The sequence below is a fragment of the Oncorhynchus tshawytscha genome, linkage group LG07 (assembly GCF_018296145.1).
Source record: "Oncorhynchus tshawytscha isolate Ot180627B linkage group LG07, Otsh_v2.0, whole genome shotgun sequence".
NCBI lineage: Eukaryota > Metazoa > Chordata > Actinopteri > Salmoniformes > Salmonidae > Oncorhynchus > Oncorhynchus tshawytscha.
The window spans coordinates 15447491-15470621 of record NC_056435.1 but is presented as its reverse complement, the minus strand read 5'-3'; the positions used below and the strand labels follow the sequence as shown (position 1 = coordinate 15470621).

At 43.2% G+C, this 23131-nt stretch overlaps 1 protein-coding gene across 3 annotated transcripts in view; it reads left to right on the top strand.

Moving 5' to 3' along the window:
• LOC112220188 (zinc finger protein 385B-like) overlaps positions 1-23131 on the top strand; it is a 150988-nt gene that overhangs the window by 116735 nt on the left and 11122 nt on the right. For all 3 annotated transcript variants that reach the window (XM_042324151.1, XM_042324150.1, XM_024381876.2), the window contains one exon: positions 4520-4630. In XM_042324151.1, coding sequence (XP_042180085.1) covers positions 4520-4630 — 111 coding nt within the window. The remainder of the gene's footprint in view (positions 1-4519; positions 4631-23131) is intronic.

Here is a 23131-nt window from a genome sequence, read left to right as displayed (position 1 = left end):
CCTTGCTTGCACACACTTTTTCAGTTCTGCCCACAAAGTTTCTATGGGATTGAGTTCAGGGCTTTGTGATGGCCACTCTAATACCTTGACTTTGTTGTCCTCAGGCCATTTTTCCACAACTTTGGAAGTATGCTTGGCGTCAATATCCATTTGGAAGACCCTTTTGCAAACAGGCTTTAACATCCTGACTGATTTCTTGAGATGTTGCTTCAATATATCCACATATTTTTCCCCCCTCATGATGCCATCTATTTTGTGAAGTGCACCAGTCTCTCCTGCAGCAAAGCACCCCCACAACATGATGCTGCCACCCTCGAGCTTCACGGTTGGGATGGGGTTCTTCGGCTTGCAAGCCTCCCACCTTTTCCTCCAAACATAATGATGGTCATTGATGGTCACATTTCTCCAAAAATGTCCCCTTGTGCAGTTGCAAACCGTAGTCTGGCTTTTTTAAGGCAGTTTTGGAGCAGTGACTTCTTCCTTGCTGAGTGGCCTTTCAGGTTATGTGAATATAGGACTCGTTTTACTGTGGATATAGATACTTTTGTACCTGTTTCCTCCAGCATCTTCACAAGGTCCTTTCCTGTTGTTCTGGGATTGATTTGTACTTTTCGCACCAAAGTACTTTCCAATCTAGGAGACAGAATGCATATCCTTCCTGAGCGGTATGACGGCTTTTACCTGCGTACTATTGTTTGTACAGATGAATGTGGTACCTTCAGGCATTTGGAAATTGCTCCCAAGGATGAACCAGACTTGTGGAGGTCTACAATTTTTTTTCTGAGGTCTTGGCTGATTTCTATTGATTTTCCCATGATGTCAATTAAAGAGCCACTGAGTTTGAAGTTAGGCCTTGAAATACATCCACTGTTACACCTCCATTTGACTCCAATGATGTCAATTAGCCTTTCAGAAGCTTCTAAAGCCATTACATAATGTTATAGATTTTTCCAAGCTGTTTAAAGGCACAGTCATCTTAGTGTATGTAAACTTCTGACCCACTGGAATTGTGATGCAGTGAATTATAAGTGAAATAATCTGTCTGTAAACAATTGTTGGAAAAATTACTTGTCATGCACAAAGTATATGTCCTAACTGACTTGCCAAAACTATAGTTCGTTAACAAGACATTTGTGGAGTGGTTGAAAAATGAGTTTTAATGATTCCAACCTAAGTGTATGTGGACTTCATCTGTATATATTTATATATATTTATACTTCTGATAAGTCTCCAGATTCAACATTTCCAAGCAAACAAAAAAAGGGAGAATCTGTAAACATGTTGAAATAAATGAACATACTCTTTGCCAGAATTCAGCCAGCCTTCACAAGACCACAACATATGCAAATATGTCCCCTTTGTGCTTTAAACCTCAAGCAGAATAATACAATTCCTGAGTGCATGATATTCAGTTTCACTGGCATATAGTATAGTCAATGGATGGTTTTAACTGCAGTAATTTATGCCAGAGATTACTGCAGTTTAAATTTAAACTGCTATCCTGTAGCTACTGTAGGTCTACCCATCAATTCGATATGGAACTTTGTATCATTCACAACATATACTGCAAAATTCACCTGAGCTCCGTAGACTGGTCTTCCCTGGCTGTCTGACCCTGCTGCGACCCTGTCACTATCTGATCCTGCTAAGACATGATGAGCATAGTGTTGGGTACTGACTGCACTAAAGGGCTGCATTCCCAAGGGATTCCTGCGGGACCTGCGAGTCCCCACAGAGATCATTGCGGGGCGGGCAGCATTTTTCATGCTGCAGGCAGGTGAGGGCGGTCAGACAGACAAAAATGAAAAATGAAAATAGTTTTGTTGTCCAGCAGATTATTTTTTGAAAGGGTCCTTTTTCTGCTTTCGCCTAGCTATTGTATTAAAATCACGTATTTGTCGCACTATTCACACACTCAGAATGCCCAGCTTCACCTTTAGTAGCCTGCCTCTCCCTAGTTGGGCGTGAGAGCTCATGTGCGCCTAGAATGTGTGGTCTCAACTACGTTGTAGTTAAACCTGAATTGGAAATGAAGTTAAATATGATTAGACTGTACTTTACTAGTGTCTGTAAATACATTTTGATAATGAAAAGAAGCGGAGGGCGCTCACCCAACGTGAGTCAAAGTGAAATTCAAAAAATGTAATCATAATTGAAAAGGAAAAGGCACAACGCGCACATAAATTGGGCTTCTATGGTGAGCGGAGTGTTGCGCCTTTTCATTTTCAATAAGTATGGATTACCCTAATATTTGTCTCTGCCTGTAAATCGTACTCCTAAAAGGTAGGCTATATCATACAGGATTATGCAAAACGTCACAGGTGTCGCTGTCATAATTCTCGCTGCTTCCAGTTCAGTAGCCATACTTACGAGATCAGGTGCGCGTTTGGTCCCAATTAAATAGAGTAGGCTATAGACCGAGGTAAAGGGAGTTTCAAGTTGGATATTGGATGGGTATTCGCGCTTTCAACCTCAATAGCTTTCAAACCAATTGAGCCACAGACTTCAAATAAATATCATGATGTTTGGACATTAATTCGCTTTCCAAAGCTAATAAACATAGAAATGTGAGCAGCATTTTGTATTCCTGGTTGAATTAGTTAGGGAGGGTAAACAAACTTTTTTTACATTACATTTTTTTAAACATTCAATAAGTCCTTGCTCATGTGACCTACTTGACTCAAACAAGGTTCAGAATATCCACTGACTACCCTTCTATATTGCACACCCTTTGGTTTGTCCATTTTCATCTCACACGTTTTTTACATACATTTTTCAAACATTCTAATTTCAATAGCTCCTTGGTCATGTGACCTACTGACTTCAAACACGGTTCAGAATGTCGACTCAGTGGTCCTACACATTGCACACCCTTTAGTACTATTAAACTATTACTATTGAAATTTTAAATTTAGAAAAATTCATGTAAAATGTGTGAGATGAAAATGGACAAACTAAAGGTGTCCACTGAGTGAACATTCTGAACCTTGTTTCGATTCAATAGGTCATATGACCAATGAGCTATTGAAATTCAAAAATGTAAATAAATAATTAAAAATAGTGCGAGATGTAAATCGACAAAACAAAAGTGTGGAAAATGTGTTTCTATGCCATTGGGTTAGCTACAACCAGTTTTGAAAGTTTTAGGAGTAATGATTAAAGAGCTATTGAAATTAGAACATTTTGATTTGTCACTATGTTGACGGTCCCTAACTGCTGTTGGTGGCCATAAGGAAAGCTACAGGCAAATATCAGTCGAATATCCAACCTGAAACACTCTTTACCTCGGTGGCTATAGCCTGTGTATACATGGGCAGAGAAGCACAGGGCAGTTATCCTAAATAGGCCCATGGTTAGGCTATAGGTTAGGCTATAGTTTACTACATTGAATAGTAATAGGCCTAAATATTGATCACACATATTTCACCATCTGAAAATCTTCGCACTCCTAAAGGATAGGCTATGAAAATAGCTCAAGAGAAAGTGCAAGTGTCTCCAATTCTGCTCTCTTCAAACCACATCTACACATATTTGGCTGATATAGCCCAGTAATACAATGTAAGGGCTATGTCAGAATCTCTGGTATTTTAACTTATTTCTTAAGTTATTTTTGCACATTTGATATTGCCTATAGGGCGCAAAATCCCTGGGAACATGGCAGGCAAGTGAGCTAAGTCACATATGGCTAAAATAACATTGCGGGACTGCGGTTGGGTTTGAGACTAGTTCTTGCAGTAGGGAGTGGGAGTCCGACAGAAAGCCAGCAGGTGCGGGCGGGAGCAGGATGAAGAAATCGGTCCAGCGCAGATCACTACTGTGCACCATGACAGTGAAGCCTGTAATGTTAGAGCTGTTTTTTACTGTGTCAGTGTGAACAGTAGGGAATTAGCTTGGGAAACTGACAGATCAATAACGTTACATTGACATACTGACTAATATAACTCGCATTGCACTGAAAAAACATCCGAATATCAATCTTCGATTGTATGGCTGATGGTTTCATCGTTTGATTCAGGTCTAGTTTGATTGAGGCAAAAATGATGGTACATCAACTGGCGAAAACTTGCCAGGTTCATTTACTTCTGAAACATGACAACACAAAGGCTACAAAACTTTTCCATACAAACAACTGCTGTTAGATAACGATATGAGGTGGTTATTCCAACGTCATGACACTACTATCTGACAGATAACTACAGGCTAAGGCTGATCTGGCTGTGGTGGCTACTGTAATTTATTCATTCACCTCAGTCGAAAGGGGATGAAACATTAGATAACGTTACATGTCAGTTACAATACTAGCTCAGCAGCAGTTACCAGCAGTTACCTTGCCAGTTACATCAGTCAACTGAAGAGTAGCAAGTACACACTGATTACTGGGGGTAATTGGGGGGGACATTTCCCACCCGTTGCCAGTCAAAGTTGCGCCCCTGCTCTCACACACACATACTCTCTCTCCTTTTCTCTTTCTCCCCCTTTATTTTTTATCTGGTCTCTATGTGCTCTGCTTATTTTCCAGATGGACCCTGTGCAGAAGGCTGTAATTAATCACACATTTGGAGTCTCCATCGCGCCGAAGAGAAAGCAAGTTATTTCCTGCAACATCTGCCAACTGCGCTTTAACTCAGATGTGAGTACATGGGAATCCCTTCTCTCTCTCTCTTTCTCTCATGGACAGCTTTGTGCATTGTCATTTGTCTTCAGGTAGCTATATTAAGTGGTGTGAAGTGTGTGTTCCCCAGACAGTCTACTCTAAAGGTTCAGGGAGTACGATAATGTATGATTAATACAATTAATGATATCAAGACATCTATTTGCTGGCATCCATATTAGGATAAATGTAAGTTGTCAGTAAGTTCTCTGACAGTCAATCAACTCTATAGGATGTTATGGATCATGCAGAAGGGGAATTTTTTAAATGTGTTCTTTATTTAACTTTTATTTAACGAGGCAAGTCAGTTAAGAACAAAATCTTATTTACAATGACGGCCTACCCAAGCCAAACCCTTCCCTAACCTGGACGACGCTGGGCCAATTGTGCACCGCCCTATGGGACTCCCGATCATGACCGGTTGTGATACAGTCCGGTATCGAACCAGGGTCTGTAGTGATGCCTCTAGCACGGAGATGCAGTGCCTTAGACTGCTGTGCCACTCGGGAGCTAAAAACAGTGGGGTGGACCACTGTCTCTATTGGGGCGATTTGCTATTTGTTAACATACTGCTTGTTGTGTCTCCTGTTTAATGCCTCTTCAATTGACAGCAGCTGGTCTCTATTGTCCTCGGTCCAAGTGTTTTCCTCTCTCATACTCTCGCCAGACATGTGAAATGACTGAGGGTGTTTGAGACTGTTGTAGACAGGCAGCGTTCAGGAGAGCTTAAGTGTTGCAGTGTTTAAGTATTGTGGAGTTGACATTCTCTGCCCTGTGTAATTAGGTAGCAGGCTCATCAAATAGATGCAGTCAGAGAGAGAGACAGTGACAGAGAGAGGAGGAAAAAAGAGTGAGATCTTGTGAAATAAGCCCTACTGTGGAAGAGGAGGGTTCCACTGTCCTCCACTCATCATGGTCATAAAATCAAACAAACCACAGCACTATGGGCGAAACAGGACTTGGATCATTGACTTTTAAGTTTCCTGTACCTTTGGTACATAATGGAAGTTTCAAGGCAGGGTTTTAGGGGAGGTTCTTTCTTGTCAGTGCGTTTCAATGATTATCCAAGAATCTTCCGTTTCTACTGAACTGTAGTGCTGAACTCTTATTCCTGACCTCATCAGTGTTTCGGAGCAAGAGTGCTGATCTAGGATCAGTTTTGTATTTTCAATCATGATGAATTAGATTACATGGACATGGGGGGACCTGATTCTAGATTAGCACTCTTAGTCTGAAACGCTTTATGAAAAAAGTTGGTTACTATGTGCCATGGTTACTGTGTGATTGAGAGCATAGCTGATTCAATATCAACAACATTGCAGAGGCATTCCACGCCAGACTACCCAAAATATAATTATGATGTTTTACGTCTTCCCCAAATTAAATTCATAGAAAGGTCCGGGATTCAATCCGCAATGTACATTTTAAAGGCAATGTTCCCGTGTTCGCAGAGACCAAATTCACAGTAAATGCTGCAAATGGCAGATTTGGTCACTGATAAGTGCCTAAATTGGAACGTAGTGGCTGTAACATTCTAAACAGTACATGATGTTGGAGCCCAGGGTCTCCACTTTACAGCTCTGTATACTATTCAACTGACAGCTGTTCTAAACTTGAGCAGCAAGTGCAACAAGAAGATGCCCCCATCCTCACAGCAAATTGGGTTACTTTGGCAAATATTTTGTTGTCTGAGTGAGGGGAATGTGCTCTTCACATTTCCGTATTATAAAATTCATGTAATTTACAGTATCAATGTTTATGATCACTATGTTTGATGCACAGTTACAAGGATGACATGGCATTTTTCCTGTGTTGTTCTGAACAGAATGAGCCTATGTTTGTCGTATTTTGGAGAAGATTTGCCATGGAACACTCACTTGAATGCACTCATGACTCCATTCTGTGAGCACCAAACATGTTATCTCTGAAGAGCCTTGTGAAAGGCTATCACTGTAAGATCGTATTTTATAGCTAGTCATGTCAGCAATTGAATAAGCTTTCAAATGTTGCCCACCTGACCCAGATTGCGATTTATAGTGGGCTGTTTTTGGATTGCGTAAACAACAGTAATTGCGTGATGGTGGGGATGCAGGGCTGTGTTCCAAACAAAAAACTACAATAATGCTTGCTTCAGTTCCTCAATGGCACTGCTAGACGAGCAAAAAAATCACATATTAATTACATTACTTAACAACTGTGCACACTTTGGAGAGTTGTGTGGCCACTTGGAGACACCAGTGAGACCTCTAATTCAAACCCTTGTCATTTTTTGTCTTATGTTGCACCTACCCTAGATTTCTATGAATTCTTATTATATTACTGAATGTATCCAGAGTATTTTCAGATTTCATTATTGACAAATGCTGTGAAAAGTACAGTAAATGTAAAATGCACATTAAACCAACCGTGTAATGTGTGATGTCTGGACTATCATTAAATGTGAAGACGTATTTAAATCAAATCAGTTCTCTAGGTTTAATTATTACGTGATTAAACTAATCCAGTAAACATGAATTAACTAGGAAGTCGGGGCACCACGGGAAAATGTTTAGAGTTAGAGTTATCATTTCCCGAATATAACTCTAATTACAGTCTTCCATTAATGATTACTAATTGTTACCTTCTATCAGTCTCATCTGATCGTCGTACAATTCTTTATCTGCACAAACCCTAGTTTCAATAATGAATCAGCAACATACAAATTGGTTTAATTATGTATTTACTAACTAACTAAATAATCACAGAAATACATCAAAAACAAACAGTAGATATTGGTTACTAACAATGATAGAAAGTCACTAGTGAGCTAAGTCGATATGACGGCTTGGTAGACAAAGGGAAGGGGTTGTGGACTGAGAAAGAGCAGGAATTACAACATGGATTCACTACACACAGTCTATAATTATATTAATTGAAATGCTAATCCTTTGCCCATGAACGTCCGCTCATTCAAAAAGAAATTGCAATTTATACCTACGCCCATATCTCGTTGTTGTTTTCTCTGTTGGAATCCTCGATTGTCCTGTAGGGTTTATCAGAGTCTCTGGTTAACTTTAATTGAAGTCACAAAGTATTTTGTGGTTGTAGGCGGTTAGAATGTATACTCCAGATGTTCTCATGGAATAGATGCTTCGACGGTTGTTGGTATTCTCGTCCTAGGTTTACGTAATTTCTAGCTGCAGTCTAGTAATTTGTGTCGTCTAGAATTTCTCACTTATTCTGTAGTGAATCGATAGCCTCACAGTTTAACCATTTCCAGCTGTGTAGCCAGTACTCCATGTGGGATGGTTTTCTAGTCTTATCGTTTGTAGGGGTCTTAACCATTCACAACCACAGCTCATGCTGGGGTTTGCTTAGTCTGATGTGAATTCGGTCATCCCTCTCCAACCAATGTCTCTTCACTTGGGTGGGGCCACTGAGTCAGCATAAAATTACTTCTGAAAACAATTCTCTCATTTAGAAGGCTAACATTACATTTAATCCTTTCACAATTAGTTTCATATTTAAACATTTCAATTGCACAACAATTCCATGTGAATCTGAATGTGAATCTGAACTAGAATGTGTAGACTTTCCAAGATATAATTTATGTTGTCCTATCATCAGATATTATGTCCCAAACAACAACTGATCTGACATCATATTCTTTAAGTACCAACGGACACTTTCAACTGGTTGGATAATTTCTATAATAGAAATATTACTCCATTCCACAACATTTTTATGTCTCTCTCTGTGGTAACAAAGGATTTTCGAAAGTCTATCCTATAGTATGGAGAGAGAGAGTTTTGGTATTTATGGGGGGGGGGAGGAGTGGAGATGGAGAAAGTTGGGTTTATGACCCTCACCCAACAGGGCAAAGTCATGACAAATGTTTGGATTCAGTCTTGTGTCAGGTGAACTGTTGTGTCCTCACCTTTTGGTTTAATAATTTCTCCATAATCTCCAAAGTGATTCCTTTCAATTGCTACCATGGTTATTTCAATTTGACCCTTTCCAATACTCACACTCATATTACAGATGGCGTCCTGAGTAAGGCCAAAATGTTTTTAACTTTAATGAATTATTTCTCAAATTATTTTGGATACAGATTTCAAATGTATGCCAAACACCCTTCCCTCCAAGGACCTTTCTACAGATTTTAAAGAATATCCAAAACATCATGATTATCATTTGGCCAAACCGGCATGCATTTGCCCTGCATTATTGATCAAAGAGAATTAAAAATATATATATAGAAAGTCAGAGGCTGGAAATATATAACTAACTAATACCATTTCTTAAGGATGGAAGGCTCTCTGTGTCACTCTGAATGGGCTTTGTCAGTTTCTGTATGAAGTCTATAATCAATGGCTTTGTCAATTTTATATCTCCATGCAAAACCATGTCATTTAATATTGCCTCGCCCCACTTGCGATTCAAACCCCACAGGCTGTGTGGTGGACTCTTGGAGGCAGGTAGAAAAAACAGAGGTACAGTGCATTCGGAAAGTATTCAGACCCTTTGACCTTTTCTACATTTTGTTACATTACAGCCTTATTCTAAAATTGATTAAATTGTTTTTTTCCCCTTCATCAATCTACACACACTACCCCATAATTACAAAGCAAAAACAGGTTTTGAAAATGTTTGCTAATTTCTAAAAAATTAATATTGAAATATCACATTTATATAATTATTCAGAGCTTTTACTCAATAACATTGTTGAAACACCTTTGGCAGTGATTACAGCCTCAGGTTTTCTTGGGTATGAAGCTACAAGCTTGGCACACCTGTATTTGGGGAGTTTATCCCATTCTTCTCTGCAAATCTTCTTAAGCTCTGTCAGGTTGGATGGGGAGCATCGCTGCACAGCTATGTTCAGGTCTCTCCAGAGAGGTTTGATCGGATTCAAGTTTGGGATCTGGCTGAGCCACTCAAGGACATTCAGAGACTTGTCCCGAAGCCACAATTGCATTGTCTAGGTTGTGTGCTTAGGGTCAGTGTCCTGTTGGAAAGGGAACCTTCACCCCAGTCTGAGGTCCTGAGAGCTCTAGAGCAGGTTTTCATCAATGAGCTCTCTGTACTTTGCTCTGTTCATCTCTCCCTCAATCCTGACTAGTCTCCCAGAAACTGCCACTGAAAAACATCCCCACAGCAGGATGCTGCCACCATGCTTCACCGTAGGGATGGTGCTTGGTTTCCTCCAGACATGACGCTTGGCATTCAGGCCAAAGAGTTCAATCATGATTTAATCAAACCAGAGAATCTTGTTTCTCATGATCCGAGAGTCTTTAGATGCCTTTTGGCAAACTCCAAGGGGGCTGTCATGTGCCTTTTACTGAGGAGTGGCTTCCGTCTGGCCACTCTACCATAAAGGCCTGATTGGTGGAGTGAGGCAGAGATGGTTGGCCTTCTGGAAGGTTCTACCATCTCCACAGAGGAACTTTAGAGCTCTGTCAGAGTGACCATCGGGTTCTTAGTCACCTCCCTGACCAAGACCCTTCTCCCCCAATTGCTCAGTTTGGTCGGGCGAACGGCTCTAGGAAGAGTCTTTGTGGTTCCAAACTTCTTCCATTTAAGAATAATGGATAAATGCTGCAGACATTTTTCAGTACCCTTCCACAGTATTCAGACCCTTTGCTTTGGAATCAAAATTGGGCTCAGGTGCATCCTGTTTCCATTGATCATCCTTGAGATGTGTGCCTCGACACAATCCTGTCTCTGAGCTCCAAAGACAATTCCTTCGACCTCATGGCTCTTAAATGCACTGTCAACTGTGGACATTATATAGACAGGTGTGTGCCTTTCCAAATCATGTACAATCAATTGAATTTACGACAGGTGGAATCCAATCTATTTGTAGAAACATCTCAAGGATGATCAATGGAAACAGGATGCACCTGAGCCCAATTTTGATTCCAAAGCAAAGGGTCTGAATACTTACGTAAACAAGGTATCTGTTTTTTACATTTAATATATAATATAATATATATAATTTCAAAAACCTGTTTTCACTTTGTCATTATGGGGTATTGTGTGTAGATTGATGAGGAAATTGTTTTATTTAATCAGTTTTAGAATAAGGCTGTAACGTATCAAAATGTGGAAAAAGTCAAGGGGTCTGAATACTTTCCGAATCCACTGTATTGTCATATTTCTGAGGTGGAATGACAGGTGATTAGGGTCAGTTTCATTAGGACACACAATGGAAACCAAAAATGAGCTTTTCTTATTGGACGAGTAGTCCCCCTAAGTAGTCCCTCCCTATTTCAGGCTGTTTTCTTCAGTTTGGTGCCTAATGAACATGACTTTGTTTCAGAAAGAATGCATGGAGGGACAGAGACCTGTTAATTAAAGTAGACAGCTAATGGAGGAAACACAACCAAACAAAAAATTCAGTAGTGTTTGCAACTTCCTGACATCCCACAAGTTTGCCTCATGTGCTTTGGTTAGGACTGAATATAATTACCTTTGACACTGAAATATGACACTGTGTGTATGTGTGCCCGTGCGTGTGTGCTTACATGCATGTGTGCGTGCATGCATGCCAAACTTGGTTAAATACTTTTGAAATCATTATAAATACGTTAGCTGGGTTTTGAGATTGCCTGGCACAATGGAACCAATAGAATAGTCACTAAAGTGCAAACTGCACCTTCTGCACTTGAAGTAGGCTAAAGCAAATGCTAAAAGTATTTGAAGAGTTTCAAATAGTATTTGAACCCAGGTGTCTGGCGCTCGCGTGCGCTTCTGTGTTTGGCACTACAGATTAAAATGTGATTGATATAATCCGGTTCCATGTATGTTCCCCTCAAGGCACGTACTCTGAGTGAAGATCTAACCCCAAGAATATTTCCCAAATGAAGCTAGTGAAGTTAGATAGCAATTTACAGCATTAAATCCGCTGCCACTGTTATTGTATTTTTGGGGGTGAAGCATTAGTGAATTGAAAAGGAATAAGATAACCACGAACACTTTGATGTATTACTTCTATGTCTGAGTCCCACATGGCACTCTATTCCCTATTTAGTGCAAGACCAATGGGTTCTGGTCAAAGGTAGTGCACTTTATAGGGATAGGGTGCCATTTGGGACGATACCTAAATCTAGACGGCAGAGAATAATCAGATAGGATAGAAGCTGATTCATTGAAGAGAAGGAAGAAGCTTTTATTCACTGAAAAGAGGATCCATTGTTCTTTCTAAGGAAACTTTATTGAGTAGTTTTATATGTAGGCTTCTACTATACCTGTAGAGTCTCTAAACACTACAGCTATAGTGGCATCCAAAGAAATACATTCAGGACCCTGTCTTTCAAAAATAATCCATAAAAATCCAAATAGCTTCACAGATCTTCATTGTAAAGGGTTTAAACAATTAATGAACATGCACCTGTGGAACGGTTGTTAAGACACTAACAGCTTACAGACGGTAGGCATTTAAGGTCACAGCCATGAAAACTTAGGACACTAAATAGGCCTTTATACTGACTAAATAGGCCTTTATACTGAAACGCACCAAAAGAAAGATGCCCAGGGTCCCTGCTCATCTGCGTGAACGTGCCTTAGGCATTTAAGGAGGCATGAGGACTGCAGATGTGGCCAGGGCAATAAATTGCAATGTCTGTACTGTGAGACGCCTAAGACAGCGCTACAGGGAGACAGGACGGACAGCTGATCGTCCTCGTAGTGGCAGACCACATGTAACAACACCTGCACAGGATCGGTACATCCGAACATCACAACTGAGGGACAGGTGCAGGATGGCAACAACAACTGCCCGAGTTAAACCAGGAACGCACAATCCCTCCATCAATGCTCAGTCTGTCCGCAATAGGCTGAGAGAGGCTGGACAGGACTTTTAGGCCTGTTGTAAGGCAGGTCCTCACCAGACATCACCGGCAACAACGTCGCCTATGGGCACAAACCCACCGTAGCTGGACCAGACAGGACTGGTAAAAAGTGCTCTTCACTGACGAGTTGCGGTTTTGTCTCACCAGGGGTGATGGTCAGATTGCCGTTTATGGTCGAAGGAATGAGCATTACACCGAGGTCTGTACTCCGGAGCGGGTTCGATTTGGAGGTGTAGTGTCCATCATGGTCTGGGGCGGTGTGTAACAGCATCATCAGACTGAGCTTGATGTCATTGCAGGCAATCTCAACGCTGGTCGTTACAGAGAAGACATCCTCCTCCCGCATGTGGTACTCTTCCTGCTGGCTCATCCTGACATGACCCTCCAGCATGACAATGACACCAGCCATACTGCTCGTTCTGTGCATGATTTCCTGCAAGAACGGAATATCCGTGGCCATGGCCATGGAAGAGCCCGGATCTCAATCCCATTGAGCACGTCTGGGACCTGTTGGATCGGAGGGTGAGGGATAGGGCAATTCCCCCCAGAAATGTCCGGGAACTTGCAGGTGCCTTGGTGGAAGAGTGGGGTAACATCTCACATCAAGAACTGGCAAATCTGATGTAGTCACTGAGGAGGAGATGCACTGCAGTACTTAATGCAGCTGGTGGCCACACCAGATACTGACTGTTACTTTTGATTTTGACACCCCCCCCCTTTGTTCAGGGACACATTATTCATGTCTGTGGAACTTGCTCAGTTTATGTCTCAGTTGTTGAATCTTGTTTTGTTCATGCGAATATTTACATTATGTTAAGTTTGCTGAAAATAAACGCATTTGACAGTACGAGGACGTTTCTTTTTTTGCTGAGTTTAGAATCAAGATTCTGTTTCTATGGTGGCAGCTATAACAAGGCTGAAGTGGCCTGTGCTTACACATTTGGTACAAATCAAGGATTATGCCACGCCACCAATAGCCAAGTATTGCCAGGTGTACAGGGTGAAAGAGGGTAGGAGGTAGCATGAGTTTGCTCTGGAGCACTAGACTGACAAGTGATTCAGATGGCCATGCAAAATCAGGGAGGTATATAGTATAGAGGTAGCCTGGTCCCAGATCTGTTTGTGCTGTATAGCCTTACAGCACAAACATACCTATAGCACAAGTATATATGGGACCAGGCTAGAGTTGGGGGATCTTTACTTGCAATGACTGTGATATGGTTGTCTTACTTACCTTAGTTAAATGCACTGACTGTAAGTTGCTCTGACTAAAATGTCAAATGTAATCCTAGGTCTTCCTCATGTCATGATATTCTCTCTGTAAACCAATAAGGAAACTGTAGTTTTGGGCATGTGTAGGAATGTATTCTTTCTCTGATATTCTGCCCAAACTCTGTATGCCATGGGCTCTCCAACCTTGTTCCTGCAGCTACCCAGTGCATAATTTGGGAAACCAAGTGAAATCTGTTCAGCAACATCGATAGTAACATGTTTTCTCCACAAAACCCATGTCATTTAACTGTAGACAGCCCCTCTATATTGTTGTACTTTGTACCCCTGATAGCCAATTGGCAGTCCCATCGCTGCAACTCCCGTGTGGACTTAGGAGAGGCGAAGGTCGAAAGCCATGCGTCCTCCAAAACACGACCCTGCCAAGCCGTACTGCTTCTTGACACACTGCTCGCTTAACCCAGAAGCCAGCGGCACCATTGCGTCAGAGGAAACACCATACAACTCCAAAGTCAGCGTGCATGTGCCCGGCCCACCACAAGGAGTTGCTAGACCGCGATGGGACAAGGACATCCCGCCCTGCCAAACCCTCCCCGGATGACACTGGGACAATTGTGCACCACCTCATGGGTCTCCCGGTTGTGGCTGGCTGCGATACAGCCTGGTATTGAACCCGGGTCTGTAGTGATGCCTCATGCACTGAGATGCAGTGCCTTAGAATGCTACACAAATCGGGAGGCCCAGCCCCTCTCTCTGTGCTCTTGAGGAAGGAATAAAGGAGAGAGGGGAGAAGATGACCTTATTAGGTCAGTGCACTACTTTCACGTTTCGATGTTGGTTTATTGTTTTGTTTTGGAGTTTCACCGAAATAAAGATGTGGAACTCTACACACGCGCCTTGGTCCATCTCTCCTCACAATCGTGACAGGATCAAGCAGCGTGTGACAGAGGTAGTTTTGGACCTGGGAAGAAACGTTGTGAGGTTGTGAGACCCTTCCTTGGAAGGAGACACAAAGGAAGGTGGAAGGACAGCGATGACGCCGGGGACCGTGGCCACAGTAACCCCAAGATTCTTTTTTTTGGGGGGGGGGGCACAAGGGGTGGTCGGCGGAGCAGCGGAGAGTGGAAGAGCGGGGCATCAGCCATTTGTGCCAGCTCACCGTGGAGAGCCAGAGACCGTCAGGGAGGTGATGGAGAAGTTGGGAGAGATGAGAGAAATGTTGTGTAGGTGTGTTCTGCACGGCATCTGACCTGAAGAGCCTGTCAGCAGTCTGGTGAGTCCTGTGCCAGTTCTCCGCACCCTTCCTGAAGTGCGTGTCACCAGTCCAGTGCCACCTGTGCCGGATCCTCGCACCTGGCCTCCAGTGCGTCTCCCCAGCCCGGTACTTCCGGTGCCAGCTCCAAGGCTGGTGTCTTCCTCTGCGCCGGTGCCCAGTCCAGGCACGGTATCCAGTCCCGCTCCAGGGTAGGAGCCTTCCGCTGCGCCGGTGCTCAGTCCAGGCACGTCCTGTGCCAGCTCCCCACACTAGCCCTGAAGTGTGTGTCACCAGTCCGGTGCCACCTGTGCCGGCTCCACGCACCAGGCCTCCAGTGCGTCTCCCCAGTCCGGTACATCCTGTGCCAGCTCCCCGCACTCTCCCAGAAATGTGTGTCACCAGTCCGGTGCCACCTGTGCCGGCTCCACGCACCTGGCCTCCAGTGCGTCTCCCCAGCCCGGTCCTTCCTGCGTCGGTGCCCAGTCCAGGCACGGCGTCCAACCCAGCTCCAGAGCCAGAGCCCTCTGGTCAAGGCACGGCGTTCAGCCCGGCGTCATGGCCGGAGCCTTCCTCTGCGATGGTGCCCAGTCCAGGCACAGCGTTCAGCCCGGTGCCATGGCCGGATCCCAGGTCTGGGGGGCTACGACCCGCACAGGAGCCGACACTAGACACCCCCTAAACCTCCCATTTCGTTTCAGATTTTGTGGCCGGAGTCCGCACCTTTGGGGGGGTACTGTCACGCCCTGACCCTTGGTTTTCTATGGTGTAGTAGGTCAGGGTGTGACTAGGGGGTGCTCTAGTTCAATATTTCTATTTTGGTGTTTTGTATGGTTCCCAATTAGAGGCAGCTGGTAATCGTTGCCTCTAATTGGGGATCATATTTAGGTAGCCATTTTTCCCACCTGTATTTGTGGGATATTGTTTGTGTGTGTGCTAGTTTCACGACGTATGTTACGTTTCGTTGCTTGTTTATTGTTTTTTTTTAAAAGTTTCACTGAATAAAATACATGGAACTCAGAACACGCTGCGCCTTGGTCCGTCTCTCATAATGATCGTGATAGATATTCTGTAGCTAAAGGTAATGTGTCAGCCTATCAATTATGAAAACATAAAAATGCCCTATTACTAGGCTATTCAAAATCAAATACAAATTTGGTACAATTTTAGGGTAACTCTGTAAATCGTCCTGCACAATCAATAAACCAACAGCTCGCCTAGGCCTATACGTTCTCTCCCAGACTCATGGATAAAACATTTGGAGTGTAGTATAAGGTAACTAGTCCATCCAATATGCATTATAATACAGTCCACAGTCAAAGATGATTACTAGAATTTGTTTAATTTTGGAATATATGCTAAACCAATTATGTAACAAAGACATCTTAAATCATTTTTCAAATTTGTATTTCTGCTTTGCGTAATATGCTGTAGGCTAAAGTTGTATAACATCACAGTCATTATTTTAATTTGTGGTTTGAATGGGTGTTTTGAATTAATCATCACCTTTCATTTTGTTAGGCTTTGAAACAACATCCACTTCGTTTCAACCTGTTGTTCAACTTCTTTCTTCAAATGAATCAATCACAGTGAGGTGAGTTGTTAAAGCACATACTATTTTGATGAGTGGCACAGCGGTCTACGGTACTGCATCTCAGTGCTAGAGGTGTCACTACAGACCCTGGTTCAATTCCAGGCTGAATCACAACTGGCTGTGATTGGGAGTCCCATAGGGCCGCTCACTGTGATTGGCCCAGCATCATCCGGGTTAGGGTTTGGCCGGGGTAGGCCGTCCTTGTAAATAAGAATTTGTTCTTAACTGGCTTGCCTAGTTAAATAAATGTTAAATAAAATAGAGCCCTGAGTACTAGGTCATTAGCGACCTGATGATTGTTAGGGAGTTGGGTTGTACCAATGTATGTCCAGAGTGCATTAAAGGAGATTACTGTGACTCAATGGTCACATGTAATTGTACTCCGGTCATAACTTATGACTGCCAGTGTGGCAGTAACAGCAACAGCCTTAGGGGGAAATGAACAAGTGTGTTCTTGTACACAACCATTGGTTTAGAGAGTGACTGCTGGGTGTACACTTTGGAAGTGTGTGTGTGTGTGTGTGTGTCCTCAGTGCACCACACTTCTCCAGTGTGTGTGTGAGCCATATGATGAAATCACATAAATTTCGCTTTCAAGTTCATTATTTTTGTTTCCAATACTAAGAATTTTGTTCTCGACTTCAGACGTTTTGCTTGATATGAATGGCACAAAAGTAATTCAGTCTAGAGGATTGCGTCGTATAATAACACTATCACTCTACTGAAGGTATTTATAGTGGCAATCCTTAATTGAAACATTAACTAAGTGTACCCAACACCACAGTTTCAGTAAAGAGCTGAAGGATGTGGCTGGAGAAATGCAACCACTCTCAAATTCATACACTAAATCAAATCTAATCAAATTTTATTGGTCACATACACATGGTTAGCAGATGATAATGCGAGTGTAGCAACATGCTTGTGCTTCTAGTTCTGACTATGCAGTCAAATCTAACAAGTATCTTACAAATTCACAACAACTACCTTATACACAAATGTAAAGGGCTGAATAAGAATATGTACATAAAAATATATGGATGAGCGATGGCATAGGCAGATGCAGTAGATGGTGTAGAATACAGTATGTACATGAGACGAGTAATGTACATACTGGCGTTATTTAAAGTGACTTGTGATACCTTTTTTAAGTCGGTTTATTTAAGTGGCCAGAGATTTGAGTCTGTATTTTGGCAGCAGCTTTTCTATGTTAGTGATGGCTGTTTAACAGTCTGATGTCCTTGAGATTGAAGTGGTGACATTGAGACTGTGGCTGTGCCTCGACCTAGGTTGGGCAAAACTTAACATGGCGGTGTTCGCTTTAGCAATCTCACTGGAATAAAGACCTCCTCCATTCCTGCCATTATTGAAAGAGATTGTGATACTTCACATCTCAAAATAGGGCTACTTAATGTTAGATCCCTCACTTCCAAGGCAGTTATAGTTAATGAACTAACCCCTGATCATAATCTTGATGTGATTGGCCTGACTGAAACATGGCTTAAGCCTGATGAATTTACTGTGATAAATGAGGCCTCACCTCCTGGTTCCACTAGTGACCATATCCCCCGCGCATCCCGCAAAGGCGGAGGTGTTGCTAACATTTATGATAGCAAATTTCAATTGACAAAAAAACAAAAACATGTTCGTCTTTTGAGCTTCTAGTCATGAAATCTATGCAGCCTACTCAATCACTTTTTATAACTACTGTTTACAGGCCTCCTGGGCCATATACAGTGCTCCTCACTGAGTTCCCTGAATTCCTATCAGACCTTGTAGTCATGGCAGATAATATTCACATTTTTGGTGACTTTAATATTCACATGGAAAAGTCCACAGACCCACTCCAAAAGGCTTTCGGAGCCATCATCGTCTCAGTGGGTGTCACGACTTCCACCGAAGTCGGTCCCTCTCCTTGTTCGGGCGGCGTTCGGCGGTCGACGTCACCAGTCTTCTAGCCATCGCCGCTCCACCTTTCATTTTTCATTTGTTTTGTCTTGTTTTCCTTCACACCTGGTTCACATTCCCTCATCAGACTAAATGTATATTACCCTCTGTTTCCCCATGTCTGTGTGTGTAATTGTTCTTTGTGGAGGGGGTTGCGCTACAGGCTGGCTTGCGCTATGTTTGTTTCAAACCTAGGTTTGTTTGTTTTGTTTAATCCGGTTCATGTTACCGTGGTGGTGCTTTGTACTGCCTTGCCTGTGCCTTTGGGCTAGGTTGTATATTAAAGTTCTCCTGTTGTCACCCATCTCTGCTCTCCTGCGCCTGACTTCCTGGCAACCAGTCACTCACCCTGTTCCAGTGGTTTTTGTCCAACATGTCTCCGGACCTACTCACTGCCACAGTCATAATCTGGATCTAGTTTTGTCCCGTGGAATAAATGTTGTGGATCTTAATGTTTTTCTCATAATCCTGGACTATCGGACCACCATTTTATTACGTTTGCAATCGCAACAAATAATCTGCTCAGACCCCAACCAAGGATCATCAAATGTTGTGCAATAAATTCTCGGACAACCCAAAGATTCCTAGATGCCCTTCCAGACTTCCACCGCCTACCCAAGGACGTCAGAGTACAAAAATCAGTTAACCACCTAACTGAGGAACTCAATTTAACCTTGCTCAATACCCTAGATGCAGTCGCACCCCTAAAAACAAAAAACATTTGTCATATGAAACTAAATCCTTGGTATACAGAAAATACCCGAGCTCTGTAGCAAGCTTCCAGAAATTGGAACAGAAATGGCGCCACACCAAACTGGAAGTCTTCTGACTAGCTTGGAAAGACAGTACTGTGCCGTATCAAAGTATCACTGCTGCTCGATCATCCTATTTTTCCAACTTAATTGAGGAAAATAAGAACAATCCAAAATGTATTTTTGATTCTGTCGCAAAGCTAACTAAAAAGCAGCATTCCCCAAGAGAGGATGGCTTTCACTTCAGCAGTGATAAATTCATGAACTTCTTTGAGGAAAGGATCATGATCATTAGAAAGCAAATTACAGACTCCTCTTTAAATCTGCGTATTCCTCCAAAGCTCAGTTGTCCTGAGTCTGCACAACTCTGCCAGGACCTAGGATCAAGGGAGACACTCAAGTGCTTTAGTACTATATCTCTTGACACAATGATGAAAATAATCATGACCTTCAAGCTGCATACTGGACCCTATGCCGACTAAACTACTGAAAGAGCTGCTTCCTGTGCTTGTCCCTCCTATGTTGAACATAATAAACGTCTCTCTATACCAAACTCTGTACCAAACTCAATAAACGTGGCAGTAATGAAGCCTCTCTTGAAAAAGCCAAACCTTGACCCAGAAAATATAAATACTATTGGCCTATATCAAATCTCCCATTCCTCAAAAAAAAGCTGTTGTACTCACTGCCTTCCTGAAGACAAACAGTGTATACGAAACGCTTCAGTCTGGTTTTAGACCCTATCATAGCACTGAGACTGCACTAAATGACCTTTTAATGGCGTCAGACTGAGGCTCTGCATATGTCCTCGTGCTCCTAGACCTTAGTGCTGCTTTGGAACCATTGATCACCACGTACTTTTGGAGAGATTGGAAACCCAAACTGGTCTACACGGACAAGTTCTGGCCTGGTTTAGATCTTATCTGTCGGAAAGATATCAGTTTGTCTCTGTGGATGGTTTGTCCACTGACAAATCAATTGTACATTTTGGTGTTCCTCAAGGTTTTGGTTTTGGGACCACTATTGTTTTCACTATATATTTTACCTCTTGGTGATGTCATTCAGAAACATAATGTTAACTTTCACTGCTATGCGGATGACACACAGCTGTACATTTCAATGAAACATAGTGAAGCCCCAAAATTGCCCTTGCTGGAAGCCTATGTTTCAGACATAAGGAAGTGGATGGCTGCAGATTTTCTACTTTTAAACTCGGACAAAACAGAGATGCTTGTTCTAGGTCCCAAGAAACAAAGAGATATTCTGTTAAATCTGACAATTAATCTTGATGGTTGTGCAGTCGTCTCAAATAAAATTGTGAAGGACCTTGGCGTTACTCTGGACCCTGATCTCTCTTTTGATGAACATATCAAGACCTTTTCCATCTACATAAAATTGCAAAAGTCTGAAAAGTTCTGTCCAAAAAGGATGCAGAAAAATGTATCCATGCTACCCAGATAAAGCACTAAATAAACTTTAGTTAGTGCTAAACACGGCTGCTAGAATCTTGACTAGAACCAACAATTTGATCATATTACTCACGTGCTAGTCTCTCTACACGGGCTTCCTGTTAAGGCAAGGGTTGATTTCAAGGTTTACTGCTAACCTACAAAGCATTACATGGGCTTGCTCCTACCTATCTTTCTGATTTTGTCCTGCCATACATACCTACACGTACGCTGCGGTCACAAGAAGCAGGCCTCCTTATTGTCCCTAGAATTTCTAAGCAAACAGCTGGAGGCAGGGCTTTCTCCTATAGAGCTCCATTTTTATGGAATGGTCTGCTTACCCATGTGAGAGACGCAGACTCGGTGTCAACCTTTAAGTCTTCATTGAAGACACTGGCTAACTGGTGCTCGTCCATGTCATCCCTAGGAGGGGTGAGTCACTTGAGTGGGTTGAGTCACTGACGTGATCTTCCTGTCTGGGTTGCCCACCCCCTGCGATATTTTCTGATGTGGCCACAGTGTCTCCCGACCCCTTCTGTCTCAGCCTCCAGTATTTATGCTGCAGTAGTTTGTGTCAGGGGCTAGGGTCAGTCTGTTATATCTGGAGAATTTATCCTGACTTATCCGGTGTGAGTTTAAGTATGCTCTCTCTAATTCTCTCTTTCCTCTTCTTTTTTTTCTTTCTCTCTCTCTCTCTCTCTCGGAGGACCTGCGACCTAGGACCGTGCCTCAGGACTACCTGGCCTGATGACTCCTTGCTGTCCCCAGTCCACCTGGCCATGCTGCTGCTCCAGTTTCAACTGTTCTGCCTGCGGCTATGGAACCCTGACCTGTTCACCGGACGTGCTACCTGTCCCAGACCAGCTGTTTTCAACTCTCTAGAGACAGCAGGAGCGGTAGAGATACTCTGAATGTGATCGACTACGAAAAGCCAACTGACATTTACTCCTGATGTGCTGACCTGTTGCACCCTCGGCAACCACTGTGATTATTATTATTTGACCCTGTTGGTCATCTATGAACATTTGAACATCTTGGCCATGTTCTGTTATAATCTCCACCCGGCACAGCCAGAAGAGGACTGGCCACCCCTCATAGCCTGGTTCCTCTCTAGGTTTCTTCCTAGGTTTTGGCCTTTCTAGGGAGTTCTATCCACTGTGCTTCTACACCTGCATTGCTTGCGGTTTGGGGTTTTAAGCTGGGTTTCTGTACAGCACTTTGAGATATCAGCTGATATAAGAAGGGCTTTATAAATAAATTTGTTTTGTTTTAGATAGAAGCTGTTTTTCAGTCTCTCAGTCCCAGCTTTGATGCCACTGTACTGACCTCGCCTTCTGGATGATAGTGGGGTGAACAGGCAGTGGCTCGGGTGGTTGTTGTCCTTGATGATCTTTTTGGCCTTCCTGTGACATCAGGTGCTGTTGGTGTTTTGGAGGGCAGGTAGTTTGCCCCCGGTGATGCATTTTGCATCACTATTTTGCACACTATCCTCTGGAGAGCCTTGCAGTTGAGGGCGGTGCAATTGCCGTACCAGGCGATGATACATCCCGACAGGATGCTCTCGATTGTGCATCTGTAAAAGTTAGTGGGTGCTTTTGGTGACAAGCCAAATTTCTTCAGCCTCCTGAGGTTGAAGAGGCGCTGCTGCGCCTTCTTCACCACGCTGTCTGTGTGGGTGGACCAATTCAGTTTGTTCGTGATGTGTACGCCGAGGAACTTAGAACTTACTACCCTCTCCACTACTGTCCCATTTATGTGGATTGGGGGGTGCTCCCTCTGCTGTTTCCTGAAGTCCCCGATCATCTCCTTTGTTTTGTTGACGTTGAGTGTGATGTTATTTTCCTGACACCACACTCCGAGGGCCCTCACCTCCTCCCTGTAGGCTGTCTCGTCGTTGTTGGTAATCAAGTCTACCACTGTAGTGTCGTCTGCAAACTTGATGATTGAGTTGGAGGTGTGCATGGCCACGCAGTCGTGGGTGAACAGCGAGTACAGGAGAGGGCTCAGAACGCACCCTTGTGGGGCCCCAGTGTTGAGGATCAGTGGTGTGGAGATGTTGTTACCTACCCTCACCACCTGGGGGCGGCCCGTCAGGAAGTCCAGTACCCCGTTGCAAAGGGCGGGGTCGAGACCCAGGGTCTCAAGCTTGATGACGAGTTTGGAGGGTACTATGGTGTTAAATGCTGAGCTGTAGTCGATGAACAGCATTCTCACATAGGTATTCCTCTTGTCCAGGTGGGTTAGGGCAGTGTGCAGTGTGGTTGCGATTGCGTCGTCTGTGGACCTATTGGGTGTTGTAAGCTAATTGGAGTGGGTCTAGGGTGTCAGGTAGGGTGGAGGTGATATGGTCCTTGACTAGTCTCTCAAAGCACTTCATGATGACGGAAGTGAGTGCTACGGGGCGGTAGTCGTTTAGCTCAGTTACCTT